Source organism: Triticum urartu, chromosome 7A, assembly GCF_056163025.1.
Source record: "Triticum urartu cultivar PI428250 chromosome 7A, HENAU_Tu73, whole genome shotgun sequence".
Lineage (NCBI taxonomy): Eukaryota > Viridiplantae > Streptophyta > Magnoliopsida > Poales > Poaceae > Triticum > Triticum urartu.
The window spans coordinates 696,221,217-696,234,280 of NC_141879.1; the positions used below are offsets into that span (position 1 = coordinate 696,221,217).

Sequence of the window (13,064 nt, forward strand, 5' to 3'; positions counted from 1 at the left end):
TCAGTTTACGTAGTTAGCCCGGAATTTTCAGGCATTTCTTGCTTATGAATAAGACGGTTGACGTCTGTTTGACTGAGTAAAAACATCTAATGTTCGAGTTTGTGAATTGGTTTTGGAGTGATGTTCAACTTGGACTCCATCAACACATACCCTATAATACGGTATTAAAAGTTCTAACTGTACAAAGTTCTAACATGGACTCCATCAACACGTGATGAAATAATTTTCATGTAATAGATGCTGTTATCATGGGTACAGAAAATACAACTGCTTGTATCTCAAAAGGGAAAAAATTCCTGTGACCCGGCCGATTAGAGCTCACCCGTCCGCCACCTCATACGCGCGCCACGCGTCCGAGTGGGCTGTCTATCACCGCTCATCCATTTCCTTATCTCCAAGGCTAACGAGGGAGAGCCACTCATTCCTTTCTTTACTCGTTCATTTTCTACACACCTAGTTTGCATGCTGATACACATGTGTATCTTCATCCAAACATTGACCACGTCCGTGACGACAAGCGCGCCATGGCCGATGGCCGGTGCAGCGGCCTGCGAGTAGGCGTAGATGCTGGAAGCCGCCCCATGCGGTGATGTGAATCGGCCGCGCGTGCGCTCTAAGCTGCCGGACTGCACCGCTCGCATATGTGAGGCACGCCGCCGCTGAGGCCACGCCGGCCGTCGTTCGTCGTTCCATGTCGTCGCCGTCCTAGAGGAGCACCGGCGTCCATGGTTGCCGCCTACGCAACAACAGATCCTGCAACATGATTTTTTGTACAAAAAAAATTCTGCAACATGACCTTTGCTATAATAGATTCTACATACGTTCCCGCAATATGATCCTTGTTGCAAAAAATATCTACAACATATCCTTTATCGCAAAGGTTTCTGCAACATTATCTATTACAATGAGCCATCTGTTGCAGAAAAACTCGTTAAAATGATTCTATAACAAGACCTTTGTTGCGAAATATTTCTACAATGAGACCTCTGTTACAGAAAAACTCATAAAAATGATTCTGCAATAAGACCTTTGTTGCGAAAAAAATTATAACAAGACCTGTGTTGCAAAAAAAAATTATAACAAGATCTCATTTGCAGAAAATACCGCAACAACACACTTGTTGCAAAGATGACTTGATCGGACGCCATCCGCAGCTCCATCCAATGGTCACGCAGGCGGCGGATCTTTTTATATTATTCGCTGGCAGACGCGTAGCGTCGCCCATCTTAAAAGAGTAAATATTATGTGCACTACTTGCTATTATAAATTCACAAAATTGTCTTTTTATGTAGCTCGCATGTAAAAGAAGTATAACATGTGGAATTATTTTTTAGATGGTTCTGAACTATTTAATTTAGTTTTTTTATTTCGTGCTCACAAAGGCAAGCTCCAAATGCCTGGACTCAACAAATATACACATTTTCTTATATGTACCAACGAATTATGTGTTCTTACTTCATCATGCAACAAAGGGAACACGGTCTGTCTGGTGACCAAGAAGAATCTTCGAGCATTTTTTTAGCAGATAATGACTGTAGGAGAGTTTGTATTTTCAAGCATTACAGGTCAACTAAACTGAAGAACACATATGTCAATCAAGATGAGGGTTACAGGTCAACTAAACTGAAGTATTTTCGAGGGTTACAGGTCAACTAAACTGAAGTATTTTCGAGCGTTACAGGTTAACTAAACTGAAGTAGCTAAATTATTTTTGTGAATGGAAAAAATGCTAGACCGATTAGAAATTTCTAGCCCTTAGGTCATACAGATCAGAACAGAATGCAAGCAAATCCCCGTGAGAGAATGGAATCCTATTAATAGTCTGGTGCCATTTAGCCTTTGATACATCTCACTAAATAACAGAAAAGCTAGCTGCATCCCCAACAAAAATGCTTCAGCGATAGGAAAACCATTAACTTCTAGAGCCCTTAGATAGAAAATGAAGCATCACTGTGATGTTCTTCATGGGCATATTTTCAAGTTTTCTGAGTCTTGATTGGTTGTTACTCCTGCTTGCAAACATTTCTCTATTCGAGAGAGGCTTGGTGTTGGTGTGTTGCTGCTACTTTGGAGAGTCTGGCACGTATGTGACGATAGTAGTCATGAAAATGGTAGCTGCGCTATTTGGGATTCAGTTGTTTTCCTAAATTTGGTTGATGCTCTGTTTTCTTTGGCACTGACAGTCTTTGTATATGAACTTCACCTACTTTGAGCTATATGAAGCTCAATGTTGATGCGCTTTTGTAGCAGAAATAGGTGAGGCCTGGTTCGGCGGTCTGAAACTCTGAATACAAATCACTTAGGCGAAGTCCACTTTGCCTTCAACCTTAACATCGACCCCCTTGTTCTGATGCCGAAGAAGTCGAGGCCAATGTGGTCTAGACAGGGCTCCGTCTGGGAATGTATCATGATCTGATCCAGCACACGACTGAAACTGACTGTTGGGGTTGTCGCTGCTCTCAACAATAGATGTCCAGAGATGTCCCTGCTCTGCTTCATCTACGGATAACTGAAGAATTACTCGTGTCTTTTCCTGTTTGTTGCACATGTGCAGGGGATAGTTGGAGTCTAGTTGAACTTCTCCCTATCTCACATTGTTGGAGTTGTCCAGATTGATTGTAATGTGTCCCAGGATGAACGTCTAGAATTGCATCAGGACGAACTAATACTATATTTCACAAATCAGAAGAAACAATATAATAATAGGAGGTAACCTGGATAACCAAGTTGATGCTCTTGGCAGAAATTTATCAGACAAACATGGACATCACGCCAGCATAGTGCATGGGGCGGGAGGCACATAACCCATGCATCCTGCTGACCGCATCTGCACACCTGCCCGTTTGGATTTGGACTCCAAATAACAAACCCTAGATATGAACTACCTAGTGTGGCACCCGTTTCATCTCAGGGGGCAGGAGGCGGATCAATTTGTTGTCATCGTCATCTGGCTGGAGATAAAAAAAACACATCACGCTTAGTAGATACAAAAGATTTCATAATTGTTTATTTAGTAAACGTACCTAATTACAGAAATCTTGGTTTGTCTGCTCAGTACAAAGTAATTAGAAAAGATTGCTTTTCCTGATCATGCTCTCCTCTCTATGTACTGCACCCAGTCGAGGCTTGTCTTGAAGTTTCACCCGAGACATGAACGCATAACTGATTGGGTGGTTGTTTGGGACATCCCATGAATTTTTATTTTTATTTTGAACCGGGCTGACCCCCTTTCCATTACAAAGAACGGAAATACAAATAGTCTGAGAAACATTCGGGAGGAGAGAAAAGGAGGTAGCGAGTTCAACGCACTGCCAGAAAACCCACTGCCTTCGCCCGCCATCGAAACGAAGGCTATGGGGAGAAAACCTGACAGCACCAAAATAACTAACCTATTACATGCCCAAATCAGAGGGCCACAAACCCATAACAGCCGGGGTATGCGAGTATGTCAGTTCTGGCCACCGAGAGAACCCAAAAGAGATGAAGTACCGACAGGATACGAGCCCATCACATGATAGTACCGATTCATCAACTCAGACTTGGAATCGAAAGACCGCTGCTTGATCACCAGGAAAGTATGCCCCCCGCGTCATCGCCCAGACACCTAGATGTCTCGCAGAGTTTCATCAGCTTCATTGTACTGGTTCTCACCATCTCCGCGCCATGTCTCAGCTTCTCCGCTTCCCCTGCTGGTTGAAGACCTGCCCAGTATAGAAGAAAGGAACACATCGAGAAAACAATCTCAAAAGGAGATTTCATCATTTTTTTCTCAAAAGTGATCCTGTTACGAGCTAGCCAGATGGCCCAGGTGGCAGCAGCCAGACCGACCGTATACAGCTAGGGTTCATCAGGGAGAAATTTGTGACACTAAACATAGTATTGCCAGTAATCATTAGGGCATCAGTTAGTCCCCAGAACCCCCCCCCCCCCCCCCCCCCCAAAAAAAAGAGATGAGTGTCTGTCTCAGCTTCATCACAAAAAGAGCAGCCTGGGTTACCAGGCCATTTTTTCCTCTTCATCACTTGCCTCGTGAGTACAGCATTCTGCGCTAATTGCCATATACTTGACAGAGAAGGATTTGTTGAGAGTGTTGTATTGTATTTGTATTGCACCCAGCCATGTCCCGCGTTCAAGTTTTGCCGGAGACATCCACGCATGTCCACTTGGGTGGGTCTCCACGCCTGTCATCCTGGACGAAAAAGGATTGGTGGAGGGTGCTGCCTAATTTCTAGCTGATCGCTCAAGGCCTACCATGCGCCCCCTGCGAGATTGGATGGAGAAGAATTAACGGAGCTGCAAAGAACATGACAAGATGAAGGATGATCTTGACCTAATCTATTTTTTGTTAGACTGGTAAATTTGACCTAATCTAAAAAGAGAAGGGGATTGTGACGTTGGCAATGAAAGGATAGAAGGGGTTTTTTTAGGGAAGGATTGAAGGGGTTTTGTTCTGTAGTGAGATTGGCTCCGAAGGTGATATGTAGGCAGATCAGATGGTTGCGATCTGATAATTATTAAAGGGACCACCATATTAAGGGTTAGATGTTTCTAATTTTTGTGGGAATTTAGGCTACTCCCTCCATTTTTGTATACAAGGCCACAAACTTGGATTACAGGTATCAATGTAAAATTTAATGTCTGCTTTACAAGTCAATTTTTTTTCTTGTCTACTAGGATCATTAATACTCCGCATGCATGCAAAAAAACTGAGTGAAGAAAGTAGCTGACTGTCATTATGACTGTATGCATACAAGTATTAAGCAGGTTGTTAGTACGAGAAAATATCATTAATTTTGTCTCGATTACTATTCGTGGCCTTATATAGATGCAAAATGTATATTCCATAGTGGCCTTGTATATAAAAATGGAGGGAGTATTTCTCTTTTTTCTGGTTTGCCCATCAAATACTTTTTATATATAATAGATTAGATAGATAACACTATAATCCTAGGCACCGCAAGCCTAATAACTTACCCACAAACAGTATGCTAACATTGACCCGGAAGAAAAAAAAGTTGTTGAAACATACCCCAATAACTTCGGTATACAAAGCATATTAATTTACACACCATAATTTACGCACAAACAGTATGGTAACATTATCCCGGAAGGAAAAAAAGTTGTTGAAACATGTCCCAATAATTTCGGTGTAGAAAGCATGTTAATTTACACACCGTAAACCCGTAAACTTACGCACAAACACAATGGTAAATTCGAGCCAGGGAAAAAGTTGTTAAAAACATACCTCTGGTAACTTCTGTTTAAATAGTAAGGTAAATTACGCACGCAAAGTTAATAACTCACATACACAAAAACCAGGCTAACTTCTGTGCCGGGAAACAAATGGTTGAAAACATACCCCGTAATGTTTGTCTAAATAGCATGGTGATATACACATCGCATACCAAACAACTTAGACACAAATACCGCGGTAACTTTGACTTGAGAATTTTTTATTAAAAAAGATACCCGTTAACTTATGTGTAATAGCATTAGAATTGACGCACCATAGAGCATATAACCCACGTACAAACACAATGGTAACATTTGACCGATGAAAAAAATTTGTTGAAAACATACCCTCTATAATTTATGTGTAAATAGCATGGAAATATATGCAACGTAGACCTGATACCGTATAACAAATATCTCTACTTCTATTGTCTGAGTTGGTAAATAGCATCCACGGTTTATTTTCATCCCATCATTTTTGCTGGGTTTTTTTCGTCTTCCTTCCCACGTCGCGCGGAAAAAAACCCAGGGAATAGCCCCCATCGCACCGCACGCCAACGGGATCCAGGTCCCCTCAATCTATTCGCTATGTCCATCGTCAAGCACGCCTCAGCCGCCATCGCGGATCCCATCGCGGTGCTGCCACCGAGGTCCGCAATCGCCGCCGTCGAGGTCCGAAAGGGGCCGCTGCCGCCTTCATTCTAGACCGGAGGTCTGCGCCATACCTTAGGGCAGGGCGGTTCAAACCCCTGGATCGTGATCGTCGATCACGCCGCCGCCGGCATCGTGGAGCTCTCCTCCGCCCATCATCTTGCTCCTCCGCCAGCCTCCGAGATCGCCGCCGCCGCTACCACCAGTTCGCTCGCACGCCGTCGCCATCACCCCGCCTGTATGCCGCCGCCATTACCCTTCGCCGCTGCTCGGGTGTGGCGCTCATGCGTCATGGCCGCCATGGCATCCATGGCCGACAGGAGAGGACCCTCGGCCTCGGTTGTGGCCGCTTGCACGGGACATGGGGAAGGTGAGGCAAATCCACACGTGGTCCTCCAGTAAATCCGGGCCATGGCCTACCTGAACCTGTTGCATCTCTTTCCTCTCTGTCTGCAGTCTCTTGGAATGGTGTGCGGCAGCTTCGACGCAAGACCATGGCTGGAGGTGCGGCCATCGGTGGGATGAGGTCGGCCAAGGTGGACAACACCTGGGCACCGGATCTACCACAGAAACCTTCTCAAGTATGATTTCTTCCCCCATTTTGCTTGTATAGTTAATTGTTCGTCCTCGTATCCTGACTTTCCGGCTGAGTGAGTCATGGAGTTTGTGGGTTGTCCAATTGGCCATACCCTGAGTTGGTCTAATTTTTGTTCCATAGGTTGTATTTGGGTGTGCATGTGCTATAAGTATTTACTGGCCAGAATAGTAAGAATTGATGTAACCGTAGAGCCTAGAATCTCACTCCCTTCAAGGCCGCTTTCTTCTTCTCCTTACCATGTTTGGTTTACTGAGAAATTCCCCAAACACTCTTTATATAGTGAATCTATTTATTATATGAGAAATTGGTCATGCAATCTAAGTAGTGAAATATTCTATCTTATAAATATATGGAATATTTCTTCTAGAGAAATCAAGCTTTTTTTTGGATCTAGGTATTTCTTTTGTTCATGCATAAAACCTCATCACTGACTATATATTTGATCTTTGCACAAAACCTTATCAACAGAATCTACAATATAGAAGTACAGAAGTTGATGCAAATGTATGGAGCATGGTCACCACTCTCACATTTGGTCAGTGGTTACTGCGACCTGTACGTACATCTCTTTCATTCATTGAACCACTCTTTCTTGACACATATGCAGTTCTACACCTTCTCATATCCAAACGATGACTCCTTGTAGTGGGATGAGAGGATATTATATCTAAGCGTGTGAGGGAGGACCAAGATAGGCTAGAATTGTTTTCCTTTTAATTCGGGTTCCTGTTGCCTCATGATGATATTAGCTGACTGATGAAAAGTGGACGTTGTAAGAGACTGATGAAAGGGTTGTTTCTGTCTCACAAAGCAAGGAATTTTTTATCTGTCCCAGTATCCTGACCCACCATTTGCATTTTACTTACACATGCTCTAGAAATTACACAGTACATAGCTCAAAATTATACTACTGAACTGCTGCTGATATTACTGGGTTCAATTTTGCAGTGTCCTTACTCCGAAAACAACATCTGGCATCGATGATTATTGTTGCCTCTAGAGATGGTCAGATTTTGAAGGCTCTGTACTCGAAATCATATGGGGATTTCTTGTTGTTGCATCCAGGTGCTGGAATTCCTCGCAGTGGAGTGAAACAATTGTGTATGCGCATGCAGCAGCACGGTGAGCACTTGTAATTATTGCAAGACTTATTTTCTGAAAGTTGAAGAGAGGTACTAAGCAAGTTAATCATGGCCCTACCAACATGCTTGGTGATTTGGATTTTTTTGGGAGGTTAGTACAACATCGCGATCACCCTAATTGGGATGATTAAATATTCATGATCCTTTAAAGTTTACAGGATACTACAATCCTTATTTTTTACTAAACACTTTAGTTCAGTCACAAAATTACACACTAAATTGTGAGGGTTTCAGAAATTTGTAGTACTTATCACGTTTTGGAAAACTGGAAGTGGATCATCAGTAGGGATTTTCTTGAGGTACTTCCATGAATTAACAGATGCTAATTTTTTCTCTTGATTGTTTTTTTGTGTAAGAAATTCGTGACCTTATATATTGTGGATACATTGAGTTTTGCGGGTAACCTGAATTACTATTTTCCCCCTTTCCCAGCTCTTTGTTATGAGTTAATATTGGGTACATCCGTCGTTGAAGTATAAAGCAAAGAAAGCACACAACCGCTTCTGAAGCCTTCTTATATTTTCGGAGCCTTACCGAGTCGGTTCAGTCACATAATGATACACCACTGTCAGGGGATGAGGCAGGGGAGGGGTGCCGTTATTGCATACAAGACATGACTTAGACTACAAGAAGCACTTAGGAAGAATGAGCGCCTTTTAGGCCAGGTCATATTCAAACAACAATTTCATATCATGCTCTCGCCACTGCATTCAGCTGTAGGAGTGCATAAAGGCTTTCTCAGGTTAGTTCTGACAAAAAATTGGCAGAAAAACATTTTGACACATTTAACTGATTTCTTGATTTTGGTGGCAGCATGAAACCAAGACACATGATATACTGGTAAAACAGTTAGGGTGTGATGATTCATGAACAAGAAAATTGGTTGAATCGTTTAAGGAGCGAGAACAACAATTATGTGCTGAAAAATTATTTCTAATGGTTGCTTCACTCTTGGTTCAGGGATTCTTGCACATTCCCAAAGTAGCAACTTGTCAAGGTGATGTTCCTGTCTTGTTTATGCTAGATATAGCTGTTTATTTGTGACATCAAACAGTTTACAACATTAGAGATTTTTACAACATGTGGTAGTTGCTCTTTCACAATTTTCTCAAGAAGAAATTTGTTGTCATTTTTAATCATTTGTAATTTATAGTTTATTTGAATATTAAAAAAGGTAGACATCTAATTTTCCATCATGTTGTTTTACGCACAATTTATTTATCTCCTTTCTAATGAGTAAATGGTTAATACTGAAGACTCCTTTTGTGAATTAAGGATCATTCGTAGTAGGTATGACTATATAGCTTTCATGTACAGTGGCGCCTCCCTTGAGTTGGAGAATATTTATAATTCATCAACATGCAGCTATAGCAATGACCAAAACAGTTTTGCCTGCAAAACTTTCATCCTTTCCATGTTCTGGTTAGTACTGGTGTTTCATCTTATAAAAAGTATACATATATTCTCTTTGCTACAAAAAAATTAGATCCGTCACAAAAACATGTTACTTCAATAGCAGTTATTTTTTCAACTGAAATCAACTTTGCTTACCGGGCGCTAGCTATCCCCGAGAACAGATTTGCACTCTGATTATACTCGAGCAGTGATATCACGCAATGGTTTTGTCCCCCCCCCCCCCCCCCCCCCTGCATTTTACTTCTCCTTTCTTGATTATGTTCTTAAACAATGACTAGATATGTCCATGGATAAAGTTATCTGATGTACATGAGGATCATAAAGTTATATGTTCACCAAAATATGTATACCCCCCCCCCCCCCCCCCCCCCCCCCCGTTTTCCTGATCTGGGTGTGTTGTAGGTTGTTGTCAATCAACGTGCCTGGACGGACTTGTATGGTACAAGGCCATTAGGTAGCATGTAAACGAGACTTCTTCATTTGATGTTGTTGAGGCAATCAACTTAGTTGAGGACCCGTTAGGCTTGCCTGATAAAGAGCACATCAGTGATTATTTTGTTTTTCCATTGTTTGCATTGCAGGGTTCGGTTAGGAACAAAATTCAATATATATATATATATATATATATATATATATATATATATATATATATATATATATATATGCAGATGTACTGAAGAAAAGCATATGAAGTTACAGAAGTGGATTATTCTCTATCGTGAACAAAACATTATTTGCTTCCCCAGCTCTGATTAAATCATCGGTGCGTGGATTCACTTAACTCGCTTAGATTATCTGTAGTTGACCCTCCAATTAGCTACATAAAACTTTTTTATTGTAAAATATTTACTTCCTTCTAAAGCAATTAATGTAAGTTGTTCTTACTATATTATCCTCTGTTTTTCTCAGTATTTCAGAGACCGCCATGTGAGTTCAAGATTACTTGTGTAGAGGTAATTGTCAGAATTAGCCTCCTGAGTTTACTTGTTTCTATTTGTTGATGTATAAAAGGTGTTGATTTTACCGATTACAATACGAACACTAATAAAATGATGATTTGGTCGAAGTTTTTGTGTCCTATGGAATTAAAGATGTATATATCTCTGTATAGTTTTATACTATAAATTTTGGCACTCCAATTAAAAAATGAAGTACTTGACAATTATGTGTGATTTATAGTTCTTACTATATTATCCGGCAGTTTTTCTTAGTATTTCAGAGAGCGCCATGTGAGTTCAAGATTACTTGTCTAGAGGTAATTGTCAGAATTAGCCGCCTGAGTTTGCGCGTTTCTATTTGTTGAAGTATAAAAGGTGTTGATTTTACTGATTGCAATATGAACACTAAAAAAATGATGATTCGTTCGAAGTTTCCGTGTCCTATGAAATTGAAGATGTATATATCTGTATAATTTTATACTATAAATTTTGGTGCTCCAGTTAAAAAATGAAGTACTTGACAATTATGTGTGATGTTTCAAGCAGAATTGAGATTAGTAAATATTTTTCCGCAAAAGAAAAGCATGAATGACTTGGAAACTATGAGATTTCGTATGAGATGAAACACCAGATTTGCGGATATTTTTCCTAAAGAGCTAAACCATAGTAGATTTACTAAATTGAAATAATGGCATGCACAATGTGGTGCTATATCAAATAGCTTTTGCTTTTGACAAAAGCAACAAAAAATTGGGGTCTTACCATACAAAAAGGTAAAAGCCGTAATGTGCATGAGAATGACATGTTCTAGACAGGATTGACGGTAAAATGTGAGAATAGCGACACAAACTTCAGATTTCTATGATGTGTTTGTATTTGAATTAAAATGATAGCAGAATAACTGAAATTGTTCTATGCTTGCACACCACCACCGCCATTTACATGCACTTACACATAGATGGGTACCACAACCTTCCTAGCCATTCAAGCACAACTTTTAGCCGACTGCATGCCCACTGCACGATCTGGTTTGCCTAGGTTGTTTGATTCCCTGTCGAAAAAGCGCACCCACATGCACTCACACATGGATGTGTACCACAACCCTACTAAAAGACTAGGCTAAAACTACTACACATTTATTGTACACTATGACGAAAATAATCCAAAACTTAACATTGACCACATAGGTTCTCCTGGCTGGCTTAGCCACTGCTACTAACCATTCAACTAGGGCGAAGCTAGGTGTCAGTCGGCTAGCCCAACTTTAGACCGGCCGCCCCCCCCTTCCCATGATATGGTCTACCTTGGACGTTTGATCTGGATTGATCCCTTCTTCAACCTTGCACATGTCTATCCCTATCAAAAAAGTGTGGAAAGAGAGATAAAGAAGCAGCAACACCCTCGCCCCGCGAGCATCGTCGCTCGCCTGTCATTCTCCCCAACCACGGGAAGTTAGGGAAAAGCTAGGATTGGTGCGCTCACGGTCGTGCAGAAGCGACGACTGGCTTGCCAACATGAGGCCGGGGGAAGGGAGAGACCATGGAGGTGCAAGTCAAAGATGAAGAGACACTAAGGCAAACATAGGAAGGAGATGGAAGGAGTAAGAAAAAGCCATGGCCGTGGGGATAAGAATGAGTGGCTCACACCATTAGTACTAGGGATAAGGTTGGTGAAAAAGAAAGGAAACATCGGTGGTGTGTGGGGCCACATGAAACGAGGGTGGTGTGACCGGTCGATCGATTTGAATCGTTTTGCGTTCAACTACTGGTTGCTTGGTTTCAGCAACACTTTTTTGAGTGCCAATAACATATTATTGTGTTTGATAGTATAATGTATGTTAGATTGAGAAAAATGTGTGTTAGCTAAGATGTGCATTGTTCTCTGTTATTTTAGCTCCTGTCATTCTACTTTTTTTAAAAGCCCGTGGCAACACACGGGCGTTCTACTAGTTATGGTAACTTTTGACTGGCAAACGTTGTTGAAAACATACGGATGACAATAAATGTGTAAGTACCATGATACCAATGACAAATACTGTGATAATATTGTTGACCCAGGAAAAAGTTGTTGAACACATATCCTCATAACTTATGTGTACATAGCATGACAATGTACACACCGCAAGGGTGGTAACTAACACACAAACACCGCAGTAAATTTAACCCAAGACAATAGGAGTAGTTGAAAACATACCCCTGGTAACTTCTTTGAGAAACACAGTACATATACCACTAGTAGAAAACAGGGCTTTGGTCCAGGCCGGGTCAGCCCATTAGTCCCGGTTCAGTCCAGAACCGGGACCAATGTGGGCATTGGTTCCGGTTCGTGAGCCCAGGGGGCCGGCCGGGCCACGTGGGCCATTGGTCCCAGTTCATCTGGACCTTTTGGTCCCGGTTGGTGGGATGAACCGGGACCAATGGGCCTCGCTCCTGGCTCACCACCATTGGTCCCGGTTGGTGGCTTGAACCGGGACCAAAGGCTCCCCTTTAGTCCCGGCTCATGTCACCAACCGGGACCAATAAGGTGCCTATATATACCCCTTGCTCGCGAGCAGAGCACCCCAATGCTTTGTTTTTCTCTGGCCGAGGGGGAGAGGGCTTGGTGGTGCTCTAGCTCACCTCCTATGCACACAAGGTGTTCGATGGAATGCCCGAGCCACACTACTTAAGCTTTCTCCTCTCCAAGCAAGCTCCATTTTCCATAATATTTGTCTAGGTTTAGCGGTCCGTCACGCCCCGTCCCCGTCTTCACCGCCGTCGATCACCCGCGCCGAGCTCATCGCCGGCACCACCGTGGTGAGCCTCTTGTTCTTATCTTCTTTCTGAAAGGAAAAATATTCTTACTTGTATGTTTACATAGATACTTGTATCATTTTCTTACTTTTATTATTGCATCTTATATAGTGCGATGGTTTTGGTATCCGCCCCCGTCGGCCCTCGTCCTATCTATGATTCGGATGTGGTATATATATTATCTTTATAACTATTGGTTCATTTATTATTTATGAAAATTATGCCGACCAACATGACATAGATTTTATTTATGTAGGATGTATGTGAATCGGAAATGCCAACCGACCCTATTGTC

At 41.9% G+C, this 13,064-nt stretch overlaps 1 protein-coding gene across 1 annotated transcript; it reads left to right on the plus strand.

The window, feature by feature from the left end:
- Nucleotides 1-5,810: 5,810 nt before the first annotated feature.
- Nucleotides 5,811-8,989, plus strand: LOC147961677 (uncharacterized). Its single transcript, XM_087537098.1, has 5 exons — nucleotides 5,811-6,253; nucleotides 6,340-6,464; nucleotides 6,950-7,036; nucleotides 7,430-8,365; nucleotides 8,437-8,989. The coding sequence occupies exons 1-4, from the start codon at nucleotides 6,124-6,126 to the stop codon at nucleotides 7,463-7,465; spliced, it is 378 nt and encodes a 125-aa protein (XP_087393224.1). The 5' UTR covers nucleotides 5,811-6,123; the 3' UTR covers nucleotides 7,466-8,365; nucleotides 8,437-8,989.
- Nucleotides 8,990-13,064: the final 4,075 nt, after the last annotated feature.

Bases quoted from the DNA above. Each gene is read 5' to 3' on its own strand.
- LOC147961677 (XM_087537098.1), top strand. From the start codon at position 6,124: ATGCCGCCGCCATTACCCTTCGCCGCTGCTCGGGTGTGGCGCTCATGC. The intron at 6,254-6,339 runs GTGAGGCAAATC...CTCTGTCTGCAG, and splicing joins TTGCACGGGACATGGGGAAG to TCTCTTGGAATGGTGTGCGG. The intron at 7,037-7,429 runs GTACGTACATCT...TCAATTTTGCAG, and splicing joins GTCAGTGGTTACTGCGACCT to TGTCCTTACTCCGAAAACAA.